Source organism: Lycorma delicatula, chromosome 7 (assembly GCF_047948215.1).
Source record: "Lycorma delicatula isolate Av1 chromosome 7, ASM4794821v1, whole genome shotgun sequence".
In the NCBI taxonomy this organism is placed as follows: domain Eukaryota; kingdom Metazoa; phylum Arthropoda; class Insecta; order Hemiptera; family Fulgoridae; genus Lycorma; species Lycorma delicatula.
In genome coordinates this window covers 24513787-24539650 of record NC_134461.1, presented here as the reverse complement: position 1 = coordinate 24539650, position 25864 = coordinate 24513787, and the positions used below count along the sequence as shown (strand labels likewise).

The following is a 25864-nucleotide window of genomic DNA, read 5'->3' as shown; positions in this document are numbered from 1 at the left end:
TGCATTTTAGAGAAAACTTTATTAAAGAAAATTTGTTGCTTACAATGAATACATAAATAATCTCAAAAAATTTTTTTCCAAAAAATCAATCTCCCTAAAGTTGAAATATATGTTTTTACTCTTTTGCTCTGACTCCATTTGGTTTAATAAATAATTTTTTTCAAAAAAAAAAATTTGAAAAGTTATATAGTGCTGTCAAGAAATATTCATAATTTTATTAAATTTTAGACTTCAACTAAATTTTATTCAGGATTCATAAGAATTCTAATTGCACTTCTTTATTGGCATCGAAAAGTTTATAAACAAAGTGAATAGTATACAGGTGAAATTTGATTTTGCACTGTAAGATATGTCAAACATTCAGTCGGATATGTTTAAAGAAACATATGTTAGACATCATATGTATGATGCCTAAAAGAATGAGTTAAACTTTGAATAATTACTGCTGTAACTCTCAACATTTCCTGAGTACATACTATTCGTATAATAACTACAAATTTCACTAACATTACTCATGTTGATTACATCTCGAAATAACATTTAACTAAGAAATTCTTCCATGTCTATTTACTTTAAATTCTTGGGTAAATCTTCTTCTTAGATAGAAAATTGTAAATATAATGGACATTTTAAGAAATAATACAAGTAATGATGGATACCATGATCTGAGATTGTGTAAGTTGAGCTACCATGAGCGTTATGCTTAAGATTACTACATCCTGTCTATGGAAAAGAATCTTACTGAGTTTTTGTGGTTTCCTGAACTAAAGATTAATTTCAGTTCAGTGCTCATTATAGCATACATAGAACTTTTTGATCGCACCTTTCATGTAGATAAAATTATATAAAATTATAATATTGTATAAACTTATGTAATGTTTGCTTATATAAGATAAAACTCATGAGACTTGGCTGCTGATCTGTATGCATTCTCACAGATATTTTGTTGCTTACCATATAGTACTGAACACAAACTATGTTGTGGATGCTTCCATCAAGCATCACATTCTCTCTTCACTTCAGAGGATTGGCTGCTGTCACAACTGTTTGAAAACCATCGAATTCCATTGTTGTACCCATTATAGGAACTTTTTCAGTTCTTCATTAATAAATAATGTTTTGCCAAATTGATTAGTCGTTTAGTTAAGTTAAACAGTTGTTTTTTTTTTGTAATTTGTTGTCAACTTCTAAAAGATAAAATTAAAAAGTATGAAAAATTTTGTTTATTTCAGCATTTAGGTTTGTTTTATTCAATTTTTAACAGTTTTAATAAAAGGAAATTTTTGGCCTCATCTGGTTACTTATAAAATAACATGTATCTTTCAATTAATTATCCAGATTATTTGATAATCCAAATTTCTTTTGTATTATTATTATTAGTGTTATTTTAATGTTACTATAATTATAATATATTTAATTTAATAATTAACTCATGGGCTTCTCTTTTTCTATTTTTTTAAGATTATTCATTAATTATGGTACTTCTTCCGTAAAACATTGTCTTCCATGCTATTTAGTTCATCCATTAAATAATAAAACACTGTATGCTTCCAAATGAAAGAATTTGCTACCATACAGCTGAAACTTATTCATTAACTTTGAATAAGCTTCTTTCTTATTATTGCCAAAATCCATCATCAGTAAAAGTTTATGGAAAAATTAATATTTCAAAATCTTGCCTTAAATAATTGAAGGGCTGGGAATAATAACATGGTAACCTACTGAACCTAAATTGTTGGCAAAATGAGGTTTTATGTTCTACAAATAACTGTTAAATGTACGATTTTCAGATTTTGTCCATATGTTAATACAGGGTTGCAAAGCAACTGTCAAATCAAATCGCATTTAAACATTTTCTAATGGATCTTCATTCAACTCTTTTTCAGGTCTATGACCTTGAAATAGTTTCCCAGAATACATTCAGAATCTAGTTTTTAAGTGGGTAATGTATTTCATCCTTGAGACATAAGTTTTTCTTTTTGATGCTTCTAAGGGAACAATGATGAACTTACAAGTACTTGTTTTCCTCTTGAGTCACAGACTTACTTTCATTTCTTTAGAGGTGTAGCTATGTCTTTCTTAACCTTCATAGGTTTTTCAGATGAAAATTTACAGCTTTTGCAAACTCTATTGGTTGCTTCTCTTCATCTTTGATTCTGAAAGTAAACACTTTGATTGTAGATCGAAATACTATAGAAATCTTCTCTTTTCATATAGGTAACAATGAATTTATTTTTATAACAGGAGTTTTGTGTAATGCCTACCCGTTGTTCAGGAGTATAAACATCTTGCCCCGTGCCTTCCGACATAGTTCTCTATGCCAAAATCCTGGAAAATCATTTGGAAACAAGGTATGACTTGATATTGGAAAATAGTGAGTTAATGTTTTTAATCGCCCTTTTGCTACTAAATATGACCAAAGTGATACCTTAGACCAATTCTTGATTTGGCTGCCACCTTTGTCACTTATTAAAACCAGCTTCTCACCGTTAATCATATTTCTTAGAGTGTGTTTTTAGGCAACTGCCAATTTCTTTGGAGCCACGTCCTGCTGTAAACTAATCCCAAAAATAAAAGTAGCCCCCTCTCAGTTTTGCAGTCATGTAAGCTTATGTTATACCCCCATAGGTTTCAACAGTAAAATGCAGGGCCTGTGTTTAACTTAGGAAGGGGCAAGGCTTACTGCAAATCAAAAGTATAAACATATAAAAACCATCCTCTCTGGCATCTTTCCTAAAAGTTTTTATTATTTCTAATCCAGCCTTTGCTTTCCTGTGGTGTAATTCTTGTTCAGATAAGAACTTTGGAAGTGGCTTGAATCATTATCCATTCTTCATTGTTTTATTTTTATATGCAAAGCATTGCATGAGTCAGTTTTGGGCTGTTTGAAAGCAATGTTGAGTTTCCTCAGCATACTTCTATACTTGTCAGAAGATACAAGGCTTTACATTACATTCTTTGCAAAATTTTTCACAGTAATTATCATATATGTTTGCAAAAGAGTACTCATGATCAAAATAAACTTTGTCTGGGTTCTTCTTCCCACTGTAATGACTTTGGAATTTAGAAATTCCATTTACGTGGGCAAGAACAAAGTTAGTTTGTTCTAAAGTATATTTATTCGCTCTGTTATCACAAAGTTTCCTGTTACCTAATGAAGTACTCAAATCTCTGACATTTTTTTTATTAGCAGTTCTACTCATCCTCTTGACTTTTTTTGCCCATGAATGTTAAGAAATGCCTTAATACGAACGTTTACTTCAACAGAATTGATTAATATTGTTTAAGACACAGTATTATTCCTTCTACTCTCATCATTCTTGGTGTTTCTGTGCTTTATTGTAAAAATTTTGATTCGTTCATGCAAATAAGAGTTTTGGAGATCAAAGCTTCTGTACTTCCAACACTCACTAATTGTTTTTCCCTGTTTTCTTTCCCAAGCCTTTCATAACACTTTATAGGACATTTGCAGTCGTCACAATATCTCTTTTGTTTAAAAGTCCCCAAGCCATGGTTTCTTTTCCTTTAAAGGCCGTGTATTAGGCCCAAGTTGTGTAATCCCCTCCTGTACCTTTTCCAACTCTATAACAGCCCTTAGCGCAGGTCTTTTCTTCTTCAGTGTGAAGATAAGAGCTATTTGCAGTCGCATTACTTCCATGTTCTGCAATTTTTTCTCAGCATTTAACTAAAAAAATGGATATGTGATCCACATTGGCTGGTTATAGAAAAGTGCAGAACATGGTAAGCCACACGTTTTTGTGTTCGGTACATTGGACGCCCAAATGGTTATGAATATGCCATTATTGCATGTAGAAGCATCTTAACAACTATGTTAAATCACATTTAATGTCCAGAACTTTATTTAAAACTATATTTTATTTCCTAGAGTTCAAAACATGGTAATCAACATAATATTTTAGTACATGTTGAAAGTATGTAAACATAATTTACCAATTCACATTTACCTCTTACAACTCGCTATCTTCTTCCCTTCCTGGATTATAATCGCTTCCAGAAGATTCTGGAAGATTGGATGCACTATTTGAAGATTCAAATAGTGCATCCATTCAAAGAAGTCATTAATATTAGATCAAGAAGGGCTCTTCTACGTCTTTTTGCCACACAACACTACTCAAACTTTCCATTATAACTACGTGGTTTTAAGGGTTACCAGTTTATGCATTGTGAATCAGGTGGGTGTGGGATATCATAACATGCCTTACTCTGCCAGCTGTAGAGCTTCCAGCAAACTACTTAGTAGTGTTCCATAAATGTTGATATCAACAGTACAGCATGGTTAAAATACTTCGAATTTGCACAAAGTGTGGGTTACCATGTTATTACGTCAAGCCCTTCAAATTTTTTTTTAAGGTTAGTCATTGAATTTTTCACTCGTTCAGCTACTTAAACAATAATAAAAATATTTTATTTTTTTTATATTTACTTATAATTCATGATGTATGAATTATTGTAAAATAAAACAACCCATTCAAATAAAAAATTAAATTAAAAAAATATAGTGTCTTAGAGTCAAAGAATTTCAATGTACAGCAGAGTCTCGATTATCCAACTTAAACATGAGCAATTAAGTAAAAAAATTGATAAATCTTGCAGAAATATGGATACTGACAAATATAAATAGAAAATGAGTAAAAATTAGAACAATTAAATAATTCTATTGTTTTTAATTCAACTAAAACTTTTCCACATTTAAAAATTTATATATTGAAGTTATATATGTAATAAAAATTGATATTTCTCATATCAAAGTCCAAAAGGTCTTTGAATTAAAGGAATAACCAATAAGAAAACAATATTAAAGGAATAAGAAAATTCATTTAGGAATAAAAAATAATTAACAATAATTTTTAAATATAATTTTAATTAATTGCTTTTACAAAGAATCATAAGTTTATTTACTGAATACAGAAAGTTTCCTTCTGATAAGATTTATACTTATTTAATTAAAAAAGTTTTTTAAGCTGAAGAATGTTTTTTTTTTCATTTGAATAACTATTCTGATTATTACATTGTGAATTATTTTTTTAATTAAAATTAGTATAAGGTATTATCCAAGGTTTGTTCAAAAAAATAATCTAACTTTACAGTTGTATGGCTATAAAAATTTTATTAATGTGTAGTTGTTACCACTATATGAAGTAAAACTTATGTATGCCATATCACTTTAAATTTAATTTGTTGTGCCGTCATTAACTGTGTGTAAATTTTTGTTTGTGTTAAATATCATATAACTTATTAACTTGTCATAATTTTTGTCATTTTTATGATTTAGTGATGTACAGGAATAATATATTAGCCTGAAACTCTACAGAAACACATGAATTGTTTATGAAATTTCACTGTGATAATTGTTTTAAGCCGTACTCTGTGTTAACAAATTGGCTGGAGTATTGGTTATGTATATCCTATATAAGCATTTACAGCAAGGCGTCCTGATCTCCCACTGATAAGCCTTTTGTTTAGCAGATGTATTTTTCTTCTATAAATCTCATTTATTTTTGGGAATGTTTCATCCTCATGGTAGTTGTTCGGTTTATTTTATTTGAACATTAATAGCGCTTCATTTACAAACCTATCAACTGTTACTGCATGATATAAAACGAATCTTCTACCTCAACCGGTAGACACAGGCATAGTATCGTCAAGAGTTTCATCAGTTCATGCTTTTGGGTTTTTAGTGGTTAGCATTAGCCAAAGTTTTGTCTAATCAAAGCATTTCATTAAAATTAACAGTCTTCATTTGCTTCAGAAATACTACTACGAGCAACAATATTATGCAACACTTTTAGTAAAAATGTGTACTTTCCGTAAAATAACTCAACCTACCGAAGAGAAAATAATAGCTTCTTAGTTGTTGGATATTCATTCTTTGAGTACTAATTGTAAATGTGTCTGCAAATGAAAACAGCTGTAAACATATCTAAATCAGTTACTGGAGAACCTCTTGGTCGTTCTTAACTCAGTGTTGATAATTTGGATGAACCATTCTGCACAGTTAAAGAGCCATTTCCCATACTTGGCTATGAACAATTACGCCCTGACTGAAAACTGCCTTATCACAAATAGAGTGACAGGCCTACCTCTTTTTGAAGTCATTGCACGACAAAAATAATTAAAACCAACAATTAACTAATGGTTCTTGAAAAATATTATATACATTCTACAGTATATAAAAATACTATGTAGAAAATCTACAGTTATATGTACAGACTAATGTAATTTCTGGCAGTAATAGTACTTGTATTATTAGTACTCTGTTTTGTATTATTGATGATGAGAGCCAATACCTTTCCAGCATTTCATTTAGAGAGAGAGTAAGAGAGACAGCAGTACTTCAACGGCCAGAATCAAACATTAGATAACATTAGTATAGTATACTTTTCTGTACAGTTGTTTCACTGTAGAACAGTATGAGATAACTGTATTGTTTTTTAACAAATTACCTAAATTGCCAGCAATTTTAATTTGTTTGATTCAGGAACCAACAAAAAATAATTTTTAATATAGTGTAAAACTACTTTTTTCCCAGAGTGGTTTTTAAAATACAACTTTTAGCCAAGACAACTTACGCTTTCATAATAATAATGTAGCACCGTAATTATACTGGTCAATCATTTCATTTAGTTTATAAATTTTATCTGAACATATAAACTACTGGTATAATTTTTACAGCCAGGTATATTTGTTACTAAAATATTCTAAAGAAGTGATGTATGAAATATGTAATTACATGTAATTTATCCATTTTTGATTGTGTTAGATATCTGTAAGTTGGATAGTCAGTATTTTATCTTTATTAATTACTAGTAATTTATATTAATTTAAATTATTACTTGTATTTATGCATTTTATATTAACATTATAAATGATAAAATGTTGTAATTTTTTTTATTTTATAATTTTTTTTTGTATTTAACTTTGGAAGTTAGGAGTCTCCATTTGTAATTAATATTATTTTTATTTATTGTTTTTGGTATTTTTGTATTATCCCAATTCAGTTGATTTCTTTTTTTTTTAATTTTTAAGAAAAATCTCATGATTTTCTCTCATTTATATTTCAAATATAAAGTATCATATAATATATAATATATATTATATATATATTATATATATTATATATATATATTATATTGTATCATATAATTGATTCTTGTTTTATCAAATTCAGTGTTATGAAATGGTAGTTAGAAAATAATGATTGTTTTTAAGTCTTGGAACTCAAAATAACTATAAAATCATCTGTGATGATTTAAATATGATGTAGGTTAATAAAAAAATTGTGTTTAATATATTTTTTTTTATATTTTTACAAGGACTTACCCAAAAGCTGTTAACTGGTTGACATGTTAAAAAGAAAAAAAATTATTGGTTGGCAGTATATGATTATTTCAAATCAAATAATCATAAATTCATTTGATTTTAAATATCTGTTATTAAAACTATTATACTAATTGCTGTATAAATGAAAAAGATATCAATTTAGAAAAAATAAATAAAATGAGGCGAATAAAGATAATACAAAAATACATTTTGTTAGTATTACTTTAGAGCTTTTCTGTAGATTTTATTGGTAAATAATTTACCTTTAATCAAACAAAGGGTACAAGTAATAGAATTTTTGATTCTTATATTTTTGTTAATATTTATTAATTTATTTTACTAATTATTTATCTTTTTTTTAACAAATATTTATGTTATTAATAAATAATATACGTGTACATTTTGTGTATTTATTTATTTTTTATTTTTTAAATTTTACAGGTGAAACATGAGTAATTTTTTAAGTTGTCAACACTGTTTATCTAAGAAATTAAGGTTAGGTTTTCTTACTTTTACGTTTCATTTTTTTAAATAAAATGAGGTGTTAGGTGAGGCAACCTTGGAGCTAGTCGATAAGGCCACCATGCTCAATCCATTTGTTTAAAAGCGTTGTCTAACTGCTAGAAAAAAAGTGTGGAGTTGCCACATCATGTTAAAAATCTTCTGCCTTATTATTATTTGAAGAACATCTGCCAAATTTTTCCTAAGTATGAAGAAGCACTTGAAACAAACACATTGAAAATAAATGGTTCCAATATTTTTTTAACTATATACTGCACCAAACATTATGTAGAACCTGTGTTTGTATCCAGTTTTGACGGTGCTGTATGATTTTCATGACTTCATTTGTTACTTTTTTTAATTAAAAATATCACTTTGAGTAAATGGGGTTTCATTGGTAAACAATATAAAATCTACATTATTAACAATGTCCAGAATCCTGTAACAAAAATTTTAATATACAGGAAGATCTCTAGGAAATAAATGTTGTACCTTTTGTAGATTAAAAGGTTTATTAAAAGTATATATTTTCTAAACATTCGTCATACTTTGTGTTAAGAACACAACCAGTGTGGTAAGACATTCTTCTGGTACTGATGTCTGGGCTCAGTTCAATATCCTAAATTACATTTCCTTCTTCCCTGTTAGGATATTTTTCTTTTCATTCAGCAGTATATGAAGAAGATTGCAATGATCCAATGGTTTGTAAGCACCGAAAATACCAAAGCAAGTTCTGTGGCCTGGAATTCTATTCAAAAAGTTGTAAAGATATCCTTGCTGTACAGCTCTTGCGTTTCTATTGTAGAACCCATAATAAAAAAAATTATGTCTGTGTATTCTTCACCGGAAAATTTATAAGGCATTTTGAGTGATGTCCTTCAAAATGGTCATTTGTGCGTTTTGTGAGGCAGCCCTGAGAAGGACTGTTGGGTCCGGAATGTAGTCTCCAGCGATGTTGGCTCGCCTATAATAGGGGAGTAGGGGCTCGTCCATTGGAATCTGACCGAGCTTACCCTCAGCGGCAGTTGGGTCGCGGCAGTCACGGCACACCCTTATACCAGGTTATGTGTTGGACATCCTGCTCGAGAGATATCCTCATCCCAACCCCCTAGGGAAAGACACCCACCTTGTGACATTACCGATCGCCACATCACCCCCTCCATTCCGAGTCCTGAGGGGCTTTACCGGAAGTGTCTTTAAACCCTCTAACTGATTGCATCTCACAGTCATCAGCCAGGCCTTGGTTGGGTGCCACCGATGTAAAAGCCTCGGCAGACATTTACATCAGTAAAATACAATTCAAATTTTGCCTTCACGTAGGCCTCATACGGACATCTTCACATCCAACCTTACATGATTCCCTCAAATTAACTAACCGAGACCACGCCTAACTGGGGTCCACAGAAGCGTGGACCCCGCGCCTAGTCTAAATTTGACAACACCGTTCATGACTGTCAGTGCCTCAGAAAACAAATGAGTCATAAGTCTAATAAGTACTACACTCATACCAATCAAAATTATGTTTTATGCAACATAGAAATTCAGACCTACACCCAATAAATTGGCCAAATTAGATTACCTAACTAGGGGGCATAGTCACAATCAGGGACACTGCCACGCCCCCAGCCATATCCCAGCAGTGCGGCCACCCCTACCAATGGGAGCCCCAAATTGAATCACAAATGATACCAATATAACCATGGCACAATGCCAATGCGCCTACCTCCAACCAATCTAATGTCTAGGCTCGACCTCTAGCCACCCAGGATCCTACCATGATCAAATACCTTGATTAAACTCACTCTGCAGACCTACATACCGCAAGGGTGTGAAGAAAACCAGCCACTTATAGACCACTCCTCGCGGATCTTCCAGTTCATTCGGAGATCCAGAAAGGGATGTATTCTCTCAAGTTTCCTAACAGCTCGTGAACATTCGACCTCATATCAGGAACAGACATAGAGGACATGGGTCCACTGTATCATTAGTCCCACAATCCAGTCATTGACCCAAATCCACCAAACAAAACCTATCCAAACTCGCTCTAAAGGCGCCATGCCTGGAGAGAAACTGTGTGATATACCAGTTGGAGGAAACCCATCTAATTGCACCTAAATCAGACACTATAGGAAATATACTGTGCGTGTAGCAACCTGTGGGGGGATTCATCCCATCTAACCTGCCAAGACGCAAGGCCCAATCTTGATTGAAAAAGACATTGAGATATCCTCAGTGTCTTCTTCACCTCCTCATTACGACGTGCCGTGGATGGTAGAAGGGAGTCCAGTGTGCAATGTGACGGAAGCGGCATAACTTCTTCCACTTACATCTTGTAAATGCATTCCCATTATCTGTCAGGAGGGCTACAGGATACCTCCATCGGCAAAACAGTTCTTCCTCTAAACAGCTTTCTCCTCCAGTTGCTCGAGCAACGGGCCTAGCTCTACCTAGCAGGAAAACAGATGTCTGTTGCCTCGTTCCGTTTCTGGATATGGACCCATTAAGTCAATCGCCACATCCTTCCAACAAGTTGTATTATAGCAGAGTGATTGCCGGGTGGTTAGGGTCCTATCCTAGCTAGTGCTACTATACCTATGGGCACTGTTGCCCATATTATGCATATGAGTTCCTGAGGCACTCGCCTTAGAATTTGGGTCCTGGCATAATTGTTGGCAACTGGTGGTGACTAACAAATTGACTCGCCCACTACAACAACAGGGAATGTTAATTAACTACTAACAGATTATAAAATAAATTCTAAAGAGTAATTCATTAAAATGAAGGTAAATTTGCAAAGTTTTTCTTTTTATACGCACAATGTGTTTAACTTTGCAGATATGATAGAATTCAGATGATACTCCATTTCATCCCATATTATATAAGAATCTACGGTTGCAGCTGTGATAATATATATTAAAGTGACATGAAAATATTCAAAACAGTATTTTTCATGAATATGAGAATTGACAAGAGTTGTCTTTGCTTTAGTGAACATTATAGATAATTTTTTCTCTCTGTTGATTAATTAATTTACATCATCATAATTTGCTAGTAAATTTGTTCTTTGTGAAGTATTCTTGAATTTAGAATCTACAGCTATAACAGAGAAGTATACAGATTCTTAAAAAAATTGGTTTTTTAGTTTTGTGCCTTAAAGAATCATTTTAATAAAAAAATGTTCAACAAAATAATAAATTTTAATAAATAATCTCCAAAAAAAGTTTTTACTTCTAATGCTCCCAAATCCAAAAAATCTATTTTGTATCAGATGGACATTTGTTTGTATGTATGTATGTAGGTAAGTCTATATTTGATTTTTATAACTTTGGATCCTGTTGATGAATTTTTTCAAACTTGGTTGACAGGTGTTACCTTCAGGAGGAAATTGTGTAATAAATTTCTGCAAAAATTGGAAAAAGCTGTGTTATGTTTTGGCTGAAATAAAATTTCAAATCTTTACTTGGGGGATACTTTAGCAAAAATTTTTCATAGAAAGTTGAAGTTTCTTTTATCAAAGTCATAAATTACAAAAAAAATTATTTAATATTCACCCCCTCCCCAAAAAATGAATTAATAATTTGTGCTTCCTTTTACAAAGTCAAGGAAGTGAAAAACTGTGAATGTGAAAAATGCTGGTTTTTAGATTTCAACAGAAATCTACATTTTGACCATCCCTCAATCCATTTTGACTAGTTTCAGTATGACGTCTATACGTACGTACATTCAAATGTGTGTTTCTCGCATAACTCAAAAACAATTAGGTGTAGGATGTTGAAATTTTGGTTTAGGACTATTTTAACACCTAGTGCTGTGCACCTCCCCTTTTGATTCCAATCGACTGAACCAAAAAAGCCCTTTCTTAAAAAAAGCCCTGGATTTTGGACCTTTCTTAATTGCAGTAATAACCCCCCTCATTGAGAGCTTTTCAATGATATATCATAAGTGGTACTTTCATTGGTTCCAGAGATAGCCAAATAAAATTAAAATATTTTTTTTTCAATATACTGATTTTATTTTTAATTATAGAATAATTTCCACTTACTAACAATTTTTATTATTATGTCTGAGTGCTTTCGGAAATTAATCCATCATCAGGGACATTTATGTGTTATGGAATAATTATTTCCTTCACAAATTAATATATTTAATGAATTTTGAATTTTTTAAAAACAAAAATTATAAATACAACAATTGATCGTCAAAAGGTCTACTGTCGACGTTGTCCATCATGTCAGTATGAAGCTCTCAATTGTTGTGTTTGCTAGTATGAATCAGTATAACCAATCTAGGAATCAATATTATTATTTAACATTTGTTTAAATAATACATCATTATCAAATTTTGTTTTTTCATTTATCAAATTTGTATTATTTAAGTATATGTAATTTGTTTCAATCATATTTGTTTTATGAAAGTTACTGGAATATTCAAGAATATAAATAAAATTATCTGGATTATAATTATGATTATTTTCTAAGATATTTCTAGCAAAATTGGATTGTTCCATATTTCCCTTATTTATACAATTAATGTGTTCATTAATTCTGATCGAAAAAGATTGGTTTGTAATCCCGATATATTCCAAATCACAACTTGCACATTGTAAACTATATACTCCCTGTTTATCTAAATTAGATTTATTGTTATGTTAAGTTTTCATTGTATCCATTAATTATAACTATATGTTTGATATAATCCAATGTTTAATTTTATATTGTTATGTTTTAAATATTTCATAGCTATATTAAGAATTAAACATCAATATTTTTTGATTCCAAGGTTGAGACGAATGGTGCCCTGTTTAGTGGGTTTCCTATTTATATCAATATCCAGTTTGTTAGTATTATAGTTTTTATTAATTTTTATATCTAAAAAATTTATGATAATAAATTCTCTTGAGGTCGAGAAAATAACGGCATGAATTTTTCACTTGGCATGAGTGCTGCGCAAAAATGTTCATTTTCTGTATGGTCCTAATATTTAGAAGCGTAAATAACTGTTTGGCTAATTTTAATCATTAACCTATTGCCTTGCTTGCAATGATAAGATTAATGTTCATTCTTCTGTCAGAGTTGATCAGTAGATCTGTAGTCATATTTAATTAATATAACTTTAATATTTAAAATCATTTTATTAATTAAAAGGACACAATTATTATAAGACTGTAAAATCCTAACCTATACACTTGAAAATATCATATATCATGACTTTGTATTGTATCAAATAGATCGTATATTGTGGTATTGCAATAAGAGTGTGGTGTTCCAAAATTAACTTACAGTCAGAAAGATCTAACCTCATTTATTTTGATGATTATAATTTAATTCCTTTACTATTAGTTATATGAATTAAATCAATGAATGGGTGTAAGTGAGAGAAAAGTCAATAAGTATAGTGGATTGACACATCTGATCATGATTCAAAATGGTACATGTATGCATTGTGTACTGTTATAGATGTTTAAAATGGTTATAATATCTTAAAAGTATTAATTATATATATATTTATATTTATGTTTTTTTTTTCTCTAGGAGAAAACAACAAAACGTCCTGATTTCCAGACATTTGTATCAAAAGGTAAAGAAAATATTGTTGAGAAGACTATTGGAAGTGAAAATAGGTCTGCAAAAAAGGGGGAAAAACCTAAAAAGGTATTTTTTATTTTTTTTCAATTAAAGTGTTTTTGTTCATGTGTTCTAATGATAATGCACATTTAATACTGCTCCATTTTAATCAGTATTAATTAGACTGCTTTAAGCGAATCAGAATAAATAAATTAAATTTAATCATTTATTGAGTGGTGGCATTTTATTCAAAATGCAATAATTCTCAGAATATTTTAATAGTAAAGTCTATTTAATATTTTATCGTTTAGTATTTAATGTCGAGGCTAAGAGTCCAGTTTAATTCAACAAGAATATAGGACCTTAATGTAGTCCGGCTTAATCTGAAAGGATTATCATGCAGCCACCAGACAAAACACTCTGTGTTGGGTTGATCTGTAGTCAGCTCTTAGATCACAATAAAAATGCACTGATTTTCTCAGTGTTCCTGGCTTTACCAAACTGGTTTTCTCAAATTTTTCATCTACTTTTTCAATCAAATTCTTACTGCCAGCCGGCTTCTATGGTCATCATCATGAATGTCGTTTGTCATTTTTTTTTTTAAATGATTGCCACCACTGTCTTACTTTAGAATCGGTTCATAATATTTGGTCCATAAATTTCACAAATTTGTCTTTGAATTTTAGCTACAGAATTGTATTTTGTCATCAAAAATTGGATTACTCTCATATTTCACACTTGTGAGAGATCACAAATTGTAGCACTCATTATTAATAGATGAATATAAACAACTAATAACAAAATGACTAATTTATTATTGCTAACAGCTGACTACTGATTGAAATAACTGAGTTACACAAGCGCCATCTGTTTACATCATGTATGTAGACAGCCAGTTCAAAACACATCTTACTTTAAAAATAAGTCTGGTATTATTACTAGAATCTGAGTGCTGAAGAGATCTTGTAGTAAATGAATTTGATGAATAAAGTTGATCATTTTTATTTATGCGCCTTTATTGAATTATTTATAAATAATTATGTTTTCACTTTTTTGTGCTTATTTTTAGGTTTTATCTGCGAGATCGTTGACCGATGCAGAATATGATGAAATATTTACTGCTGCTATTCAGAGGTCGTTTACATATAGTAGTGATGAGAAATTTCTATCTAATGATAACAGTAGAGAAAACTCTACATTTTTTGATGGACTAGACTCTTCTTCAACAACTGTAATTATTATTAAATTTATGTTATTTCTTTTCTTGTTTTTTAGTTACCTGTAGATGTAGTTATAATACAACAATAATTTTTAAAACTGGTAATCTGATCACAAGATTTATGAGTAACTGTGTTTTAACAATGATTTAATGTCATATCTATTTATAAAACGTAGTTTAAAAAGGTTGTTGAAATATTTTTATTTTATTTTACGAAAACTGTATAGAAGAATGATTTTTTATTATATTGCGGTTAGGGAAAAAGTTTCTTCGTATTCTCCCAGCAGATGACTTTAAGATCACATATTTCTGGTAATATTAATGAAATCTGGTAACATTTTAATTTGGTGTTTTTTAAAAGATAGCAGCATATCACTGAGTACTTTTAAAAAGATTATGATTATATTAGTATATTTAAAAATTATTGTGTCGAAAGGAGTGAAAATAATAATTAAATGAATTACAATACATTTTGAAATTTTATTACAAAAATGAGAAGAATTGATGGAACCCAGGCTGCTAAAAAAATTGTTGTTATTTTTGGACATAATGTGATATGAACATGGAATGAAATCGAAACATTTTTGAAACTGCTCATTACAGATGATGAAAATGAATGGATCGAAATGTCAATAACATATGGAAAAATTCATGGTTGAAGCATGTTAAAACTCTGCAAATGGTAGAAAAGCAAGAACTGATGCCAAAAAATTGTGGTATCACAATTTTTGCCAGGAATGTGTATATGATGAGATTGAAAAGCCGTTGGTCAAATGATTGACCGGTGCTATCAACGACTGAAAAGATTACACCAAGCAGTTAAGATAAAGCAGCCAAAATTGATTGACTGGAAAAGTGTCTTCTTCCATCACACCAGTGCCAGACATCTTTGGTGATCCATTGAAAATAGTGAAAGAAGCTTGGCTAGGAATTTCTGATGCATTCATCATATAGTCCTATTCTTGTACTGTCAGACCACCATTTATTTTGGTCTCTACAGAACTGTCTTAAATAATATAAATTTGGCTTCAGAAGAGATCTGTGATGATCACTAGTCACAATTTTTTCATCAGAAAACAAGTTTTTAGGTTCTTCATTTGTGTTTTGTGAAGACAGTCATTGTTAACCTGGTTGGTATCAATTTTCTTTTAAAATCAATCTGAAATAAGAAATATGTCAAAATTATCAATGTCAGTCTGGGAGAGTATGGAGTGTTCTACATCTTAGTGATAAATTTTATGTGAGGAAATAAAATATGTACCCTATTCACTGATATTTTTTTCCCTTTTATTGACAGTCGGTTCTAACTGCTTAAATGCTGTATTCTCTCGGGTTATTGTTTCTGCAACAACAACCCACAACAGCTCCTGTATCATAAAACAGGGATTGAAGGTATATTTTATAATGATCTCAAATTTAACACCAACTTTCAGAAATTATATATGATGTGATAGATCTTGTGTAAAAAAATCTAACAAAAAAGGATCTATGATAAGATCATACGTTTTTTGTTGTCGCTATAAAGTTTTACTCTTTAAAAGAGTGAACTAAATTTTTTTTTAAAAGTTGTTTTACTTGATCTCCTAGTAGCTTAAAAACTTAGCTTAATGTTTAAAAGAGTTTTATTTAAACAAATTTTAGAGACATTTAGGTCAAGTAAAGCAATTTTAAATTATTTAGTCTTGCTCTAATAAAGAGTAAAACTGTTAGAGACAGCTAAGAACCTGTCGTAGGTCTTTCTTGTTATATTCTTTCTGTCTTGAAAGATGATGATATGCTATTTATTTTTTAAAAATATTTTTATGTGTATATTTTTTTTAGGCTCCAGGCAGTAAAGGAAAGAAGAAGAATATTATAGAACCAAAGGGCAGTATTAAAATGGTTGAAAGTAACAAGAAACCTTTATATGAGGAAAATGAAGGTCATAAAAATGATACAGGTACGTGCTGTGCTATGTTTAATAATTGTTTTTTAACAAATCATAAGTTTGTATAATTTACTCTGGTAATGTATACAAGATTATAATGTAAAACAGTTTGTAAGACTTAGAAAATTGTTATGTACCCTTACAACTAACTTTACAGTAATACAGTCTTTTAATGTTTGTGTAAAAATGTAATATCTTCTCTCTAGTAAATCGTGCCTAAACAAAAAATATTCTCTATTTTTTTTCTTTTATGATTGTGCGTTTATATTATTTGTTTTACTTTCCTGGCATCACAGCTCAAGAAGAAAAGTGTAAATCAATCAAAGAATCGAGTATGGTTTTTTTATATTTTTCAAAGTTGATGACCAGAAACCTCAAAAACCAAAAATAAAATGGTGGGGGTAATGTTCATATGTACTTAGGTGGTGTGTATGTACCCATCGGGTTGGTCTAGTGGTGAACGCGTCTTCCTAAATCAGCTGATTTGGAAGTCGAGAGTTCCAGCGTTCAAGTCCTAGTAAAGCCTAGTAAAAATCAAGTCCTAGTAAAATTTTTACACGGATTTGAATACTAGATCATGGATACCGGTGTTCTTTGGTGGTTGGGTTTCAATTAACCACACATCTCAGAAATGGTCGAACTGAGAATGTACAAGACTACACTTCATTTACACTCATACATATCATCCTCTGAAGTATTATCTAAACGGTAGTTACCAGAGGCTAAACAGGAAAAGAGAGAGAGGTGGTGTGCATGTGTGTTAACATATTTGAAGCTAATAACTTTTGATTGGATTGACTGATCTTGAAATTTTTTTGCAGACTTGTGTATAGGGGGCAATTTTTTGGTAAAATTTTGGAGTCAATATTTCCAGGGAGGTTTTTTGGAGGTCATTTTCTCAAAAACTTGCAAACATAACCCCACTTTATTTTAAGCTTAGTATGTGTGTGCATGCTTATCTTACCATTTAAAAAATAAAATTGCCACATATTTTCCCCTTTCCCCCAAAAATTGAGAAAAGCTATCCTTTTGTTTATTGCATATTTTGTATCAAATTTTTTTTTAATGTCTTCTTAGGCATAGTAGTAGTGCAAGTGACCCCAAAGAAATACTTTGGTAGCAATATTGATGGTGGGGAACTAATCAAAATTTAAAAATATTGATTTTTTTTTCAAAGCTTTTTTGGATTATTTAAACTTTAATGTTATTAAAAGTTTAAATAATAAACTTTTAGTAATAATATTACAATAAAATTCATCATAATTCATCCCCACTCCCAAAAAAGAAATCTTAGGCAACATGAAATATTTTGTAGTTTCAATGTTTAAAGTTTCAAGTTAACTTTTTTAGTTTCATATTAAGCCCTTAACTTTTAAAGGAAAAGGTATAAGTAGTGAAAAAATACAAGTATTTTAAAAATTCAACGTTGGTGAGGGTTGTTTTGAAAAGTTCTCTGCCCGACAAAGAAAACAAGGTTCAGAATATTTCTTTATTTTTCAATGAAGTCACTCCTGCAATGTTCGTAAAAACAAATTTGTTTAACTGTTCTAAATAAGTGGTTTTCTCAGCTTTGACTTTATCGTTTGAATTGAATATTCATCCAGCGACCCTTTTCTTCATGTTTGGGAAGAAGTAATCAGTGGGAGCCAAATCTGGTAAATACACACATGTAAAAAAACTTTGAAGTGTAGATCATGGAGCTCTACAGCAATAACTTGAAACGTGTGTATTTTTTTATCATGGTGAAAGAGAACTTTATTTTTGGCCAGATGTGGATGTTGAGTTGTTTGTAATGTCATCAAGTTCATACACCTTCAGTCAGCAAACATTTAATATAGCGTTGGTGATGATTTCATTGGCCGTAGCAGTTTTGGTTAACCCGAGTGTTTATCTTGAATGGATGTATGAGGCACATTTAAATTTGCAGCTCACTTTTTATTTTTGAAAACAAAGGAAAAATCGTTTAAAGTGGTCCATTCCTTTTTTTTTGTCCTTGGGGTTAATCTTTTAAAACAAAGTACCTTATAACAGGTTGAACTTTAATTTTATCCATTTGTCAGAAAATGTTTGCTTTATTTGTTTTAAAAAAGAAGCAGCTAAACACCACCTACACATCTGAAAATTTGCAGCATGCAAATCGTGCAAAAGATCTTTAATGATTATGAAAATCTATATAGATCTATAGAAAACATCTAAATGTATACTGTTTTGATCATACTTGACAAACATTATACTAATTTGGTCATATTTGCACAGTCTCTGTGTCAGGCCTACAACTTTCCAAAAGTCTGTAGTATCGTATCATTACAGTTAAATGCAAAATATACAATTTATAAACAGAAAGGGCTTAAAATGAATTGTTTCACATAGGAAGAAATTGATTAATTCATTGCTTTACACTGCTTTTAAATTTCTGTTATGCGACTGTGATGCTTGTTAAGCATGTAAGATACAAATGGTGTTAGGATTGATTTTTCTAAAAGTAATGATGTTCATTATACAATTTCTATGGTAAATGGAGCATTCACCATGAATAACTTGTAGGATTGAACATTAGTTGTATCTCAGTAGTTTAATATAATAATGTGACATTTCAGCTTGATGGGGAAAAAATGGGAAATTGCTTCATTTCTCACTTTCTTTAATAAACAGTGTTAATCTTGGAAATGGCTCTGCCATTTTTATAATGACTGTTCACATGTCAAATTGTATAAACTATTATGTTTACTGAACCTAACCTAAAACATGTACATTTTAGTAAGCATTTTAAAATGTTAGAAAATTTGAATTGCTTAAGGTTTATTTTTATTTACTTGTTTTCACAAATAATTTTTATCATATTTTACAGTGGAATCTCACGACGAAAGTGTAATAATGGAAGATAGCCGTGAAGATATAGTATCTAATTCTGATTTAGATACTACATTTGATAAGACAGTAGATATTTTTGAGAAGAAAAAGAAAAAGAAGAAATCAAAATTGTCACATGGTGAAAAATTAAGGATGATTTGTGAAATGATGAGTCCTTGGGGAAGTCAGGCTAGTAAATCACATAGTCAAAGTTCTTCACTTAGTACTCAGATTGATTCTGTAAGTTTATAAAGTATTTGTTGTTTTAGAAATGTTAACATCTGTTATTGAGTTTGCCATAATTACTCAGCTGCCAAATTTTAACTACACATCTAAGATGGGTGAAAATGTATTAACACCAAATTTTCATGTAATCTAGGCATGTACGTTCACTTGAGATGTTCAGAATGTAAATGACCTTGTAAATCATTTTTTCAACAATCTTCCAAAATGGTATCATGAATTTTCTCAATGATTACTGATGTTTTTATCTTATTTGGATGATCTTTGTGCGATTCCTGTTTTGTGCTTGTCCAATCGTGTTTGAATCCACCAAATTGAAAGATAAATGGTTGTTTTCAATGGTATATCTGTAAAATCATTACTGAGCAAGGCTTAAAGACCCATTTCTTGAGTCAAAGATTTTTTTTTAGTGGTTATAACTAATTGATCAGCTCTTATATTATTAGCTATTCTTCAGTGATATATGTTTGAATTCCTGGGAGTTCCTGAATGCACCTCATATAGGGTGTCCTACCTTACTAAACAGCATTCTGTGTGTGCATCTCCATTAGCTTAGCATCAGAATGTACTGATCACTAGTGGAAAATCACCATTTATTAGTACATGTCTCGTCTTGGTCAGGTGTATACTTGTTATATTATTATATAATGATATACGGTATATATATATATCTGTATATATGCGAAATATGTATTGAAGTTTAGGGAAAATTTAGTATTTTTTAAGCAGATTTGAATTTTCAGACGAAAATCACAAATATCTCGAAAACGGCAAGTCCTTGCGTTCTGAAAAACTTTTTTGACCCCCTGGACGAGTGCCCCATCTGTTCACAGTGGTACCCGTTGGATGATAATATTTTCAAGTGTCCCTGGGGTACCATTCAGAAATTGGGGAAGGGGTATGATGGGGGACCTCCATAATATCTCTGCAATCGCTCGTCCAAGCTTGAATCCTTATTCTGCATTTTCATCCCTATAGATTTTTTCGTAGCACAGAAAAATTGTTTGTAAAATTAATTACCCTCAGTGATATTGTATTCTTATTATTTTTTAAATATATTTCTTTCACAAAAAATACATGACATATAAGCAACCTTAAAACAATCTCTCAATTTACTAACAATAACATCAGCATTGTAGCTGTTTGGAAAGCCATCATCATATTTTTAATATAACTTAAAGTATTTATACATATAACGCTTTCAAAATAATGATATTTATTTTTTAATATTTCTATTGAATAATACATTTTTTTATTAGTGCTATCAATTTTTTATTCTAGTCATTTCAAGATTCTGAGGAAATCATTTCAGAAAATTTGAACAAAAAAGTATCAACAACTCTTTCAAATGAAAAATTATCTGAACGACAGATTAAATCAAATAATTCTAATCAAATAATCAAACCAACTATGGTATTATATGAGAATAATAACAACAATAATAATGATATTGTTTCTGAAGAAAATAATCAGATAAAGGATTCAAAAAAAGGTACTACTAGTGTTAAAAATGATAAAAATAAGAGTTTGTCAGTGAAGAATAATGAAGTTATGAAAAATCCAAAAGATTCAACTTTGAAAAAGAAAAATTTATCGCATAAAAATATTACTGATATTCCAAAAGTTCAATGTTCATAACTCAAATAATAATAATAATGTTCAAAATGAATCAGTTGCGTCATCGTCATCAAGCGATAAATACTCATGGTCAGAAGTTAAGAAAAGGTTCTATCAGCCACTGCCGTCAAAATTTAAAAATCATAAAGAATCTTTAATGTGGTTAATGAAACAGCGAGACGTTGGGACTTGGGTAAGTTGTAATTTTATATTACTAAGAATTTACTATTAAGGAAGCTACTTTATATACGTATGTATAAAAGGTACATCAGCAAAGTAGAAAATTTTTAAAAGAGATTGGTTATTCATTTTGGTTGCGGGGAGCTAAACTTGATGGTATATTGTCAGTCATTTAATGCATTTAATATTCTGTGTTAAATCGTTGTATAAAAATGGTAATTCTGCGACAACTTTACAAAGGTTATTTTGAAATCTGTTCAATATTTTGTGTCATGAGCAGCTACTGTCTGTTCATGCAGTTAACTTATGGTTTAAAACATTGTGGAAACCAGGTCAATATTAAATTTTAAACTTGAAGGACCAGCACACTGATACTGATTGAAAGTTCAAACTACCATTACACACAGTACAAAATTTTTTTTGGTCATTTTTCTGTATTTTTTTTTTATTAAAAAAATGTAGCAAGATGCGAATGTCAGCTGGCAACCATATGTTTGTGATGATTAGTTTTTAGTTTTTGATGATTTTAGTCATATCATTTTACTTGGAATCAAATTCTCCATAGATTAGGTTTAAAACTTAACAAACTTTTTAAAACATTCAACAAAGTTATTTTTACACCAGACATAAAATAGTGTAAAAATTCATAAAATAGTGTGTTTTTACCCCAGATTTCTCAAAAACTACTAAAAATACAGTTCCAGGACCTATTTTTTTTTTTTTTTCAATTTTTAAGTTAGATTTCATGTAAACCATAAAATTTACCTCATTGTTTTGGTTCCAACAGTTACAGAATGGCTTAATTTTACCAAAGGCACAGAAATCAGGGTGAAATATTTCACCAGTAGACTTTTCTAATAAAGTATTTCTGAACCTGTGTTTGTATGAACTTTCTTCTTTATTTTCACCAGTAGTATTTTCACCATGTCAAGGTGTGTTACTTTATTTATGAATCACCTGGTATATATAAAAATATAGAACAATATTTATACTTTTTATTTTATTTTTTTTTACAGATAACGTGCTCCAATTCATAGTGTAAAAAATGGCGATATGTTCATAGTATAAAAGATCCAAGTGATGTGCCAGAGAAATGGTTCTGTGATATGAATCCAGGTAATTGCTATAAAATTAAAATACAAGTTATCATGTCTATCTATATTAACGTGATAATTTGAGAGCAATTTATCATGCAAATGGAGTTTGTTGTAACAGTTTTTTCTTAAGAATTAAAAAATTTTTTTTAGTCTAAAGTATTTACAGAAAAACTTTACTATATTCACCAAATTTAATTAAATTAAAGTGGAAAGTTCCAGTAAAATAACTTGTTGACGATTAGTAAGAAGTAAATTTGTATAATATAATTAGATTTTATGAGAAGTAAAAGGTCTGGATTTTTTCCAAAGTAGATGCCTTAGCTGTTAGTTGGTGTTTTATATAAAATTGTCTACATGTATTTTTTTTTATATTTTATTAAAGATTTTTTTTGTTTGTACATGTAGAAATTGTCATCCAAACTGTGCATTCTTACGTTATACTGCAGATAGTCAATTGGGAAATTTATCAGTCCATAGTCTTAATTCCTACAAGCTTTTTTGTTTATTGCTAAGCATAGTACCTAATATACAGGATGACACAGGGAATTCGGAAATTTTGAAAGTACTAGTGGCAGCCCTTAGGAACTGGTAGAAAGGTCTTCTGAGCACAACTACCTGCTATTTAGTAATCATAGACCAGTGGGTCGGTATACAGCATGATGCATTTGCTGTGAAGGCATTTTGCAAGAATGGTGACAGTGTGACTGCTGCTTAACAGGAATTCCGACATCATTACAATTTAGTACATCATGATCGCGTTCCATCTTGTCACGCATCAAGACGTGGGTTGAGAATTTTGAGGAGATGGGTTCAGCTCTAAAAAAGAAACCACCAGGAGTTCAAAGAACTCAATGAACACCAGAAAACACTGAAGCAGTTCAGGCCTCAATTGGAAGGAGTCTCCGATGATCGACAAGGAAACACGCAGCAGCATTGAAGCTAAACTGAACAATTGTCTGCCAAATAATCCACAGTGATTAGAAGTTTCATCCTTACAAAATTCAAGTTGTGTAAGAACTGAAACCATCAGACTATATGGTCCCATGGAAGTGTTTCAAAGTGCCATGCAGAATCTCAACATTTACTTCCAAGAATGCATAATGGCCATCATCTGATGGACATTGTTTTTAGAAATTGAAAATTTTTATGTTGGTACGTTTAATGGCATGTAATTTGCTTTTTGTTTTCAACAATAAAACTTGTAAATTCATTTTATTTTATTTTTGAGAGAGTTACTTCAAAATTTCTCGTTTCCTTGTACCACACTGTAGAAGGATTCTGGACGGAGTGATAATCACATATCAGTCCAAGCTCTATTTATGGTACTGTACTAGATACTTTTATTTAGTTACATATGTGAAAATCATAAGGAGCAGGTCTGCTATAACTAAATTTTGTTTTTTATTAAGAATTACAAATTAAAAAAATTAATTTATATAATTCAGTTTTATTTAACTGTTACCTTTTAGATCCAGATTCATATAAATGCAACGAAGGACCTGATGTAGAAATACCAAATTTTGACCCTGAATATGATTTTGATATATTATTTAACAAATTTACTGCTGGTTCAGTTGTATGGGCTAAAATGGTTGGATATCCATGGTGGCCAGCTATGGTTGATGATGATACTGATAAAGAATACGGAAGCTTTTTATTGGTTGGATGATGAAGATTCTCTTGTACCAGTGAGTTAAAATTGTCAAACTTATTTAATATATAATATGTATATATATATATATATATATATATATTTATTTTTAGTAAGTGTATTTTAGTGATAACATCTGAGAACTAGCTTTTCATAGAATTTTTTTTTTCTGTTCATGTTTATCTGTTAGTTTATGTCTTTTTGATATTTTCTCAATATCTGCTGAAGAATTTGGATTGATACTGAGAAAGCTTATGTCTTGAGGAATTTCAAAGAATTGTAGGTAGAAAGCATATACATTGATTTCATTAAGCTCCTTATAGATCAATATATATCAGGTTAGAATAGGTTTATGAATGACAAGATTCATAATAGATATGTGTATCTGTTCTGTCATGTCCATGTCTCTGCATTTAACCCATTTGCTCAGTTTGGCTGATGAATATGTGTTGACAATTCAGATTGTAAAGATAAATATGGGTACACTTAACTTATTTTAAAAATACCAGTTCTTGATATTAATTGTGTTGAGGGAAATAAAATGTATTCTCTAATATTTTGATATTATTATTAAATCTTTATTGACATCATTTCTATCCCGTAAATGCTTTATTTTGTTTACAACAGTGATAAAGATTATGTTCTGTGTTGATATTAACTAAATAGAAATTTTTTAATGAAACTAAATTAGTTATCTTGTTTTTCTCTATTTCAACTTTAATTTTACCGTAGATTTTTTTTTGTCTTCAATCATTTGACTGGTTTGCTCTCTTAAAAGATTCCCTATCTAGTTCAGTCATTTCATTTCGATATACCCCCTACATCCTACATCCCTAACAATTTGTTTTACATATTCCAAACATTGCCTGCCTGTATAATTTTTACCCATCTACCTGTTCCTCCAATATCAAAGCGACTATTCCAGGATGTCTTAAGATGTGGCCTATAAGTCTGTCTTTGCTAATTCTTTTAGCTATATTTTTCCAAATGCTTCTTTGTTCATCAATTTGCCGCAACACTTTTTCATTTGTCACTTTATCCACCCATCTGATTTTTAACATTCTCCTCTAGCACCACATTTCAAAAGCTTCTAATCTTTTCTTGAACTAACTATCACTTCGGTACATCTTCTTCAAACCACGACCACCTACCATAACTTACAACTCTCAACTATCAAATTAACCTGTTCGTGGAAGCGTGATCCCTGCACCTTCTAACATCAAACGTTTCACACAAAAACAACTATATTTAAAATTCCTATATCTAACTTTAATTAGGCTGTGCTCTTAGATCATTATTTGATTGATTCTTTAAACACATATCAATAAAACAAGTCTTTATCGCAACAATGACAATTTTATCCTACAGTTCAATTTACTCTTGGTTTACTTAAAAATCAAGAAACAGGTTCATAAACTTAATAAGCCTCTAATGAAAATATACTCTATTTCTCTCTGCTGTGGTCTGCTTTCAGGAGCAAGGCCAATGCTTATACCCTCCCACACCACAGTGTTGAATGGAGACTATTAAAAACTAGCAGACACATGTAAGATGACTGTAAAAATCCATTGCTTAAAAAAAAGTGTAAAAATAAAAGCACAAAAAAAAGAATGCAATATTTGACGTAAGAGTATAAAGAAATTGTACTGAAAATGAACATGAGTTAGAAAAAGG

General features: G+C 30.4%; 1 protein-coding gene across 1 annotated transcript in view; it reads left to right on the top strand.

Moving 5' to 3' along the window:
* LOC142327938 (uncharacterized) overlaps window positions 1-25864 on the top strand; it is a 77276-nt gene that overhangs the window by 42423 nt on the left and 8989 nt on the right. Inside the window, exons 3-7 of the mRNA XM_075371330.1 lie at window positions 8491-8543; window positions 12622-12678; window positions 13374-13493; window positions 14476-14637; window positions 16447-16564. Of these exons, the coding sequence (XP_075227445.1) occupies window positions 8491-8543; window positions 12622-12678; window positions 13374-13493; window positions 14476-14637; window positions 16447-16564 (510 nt within the window). The remainder of the gene's footprint in view (window positions 1-8490; window positions 8544-12621; window positions 12679-13373; window positions 13494-14475; window positions 14638-16446; window positions 16565-25864) is intronic.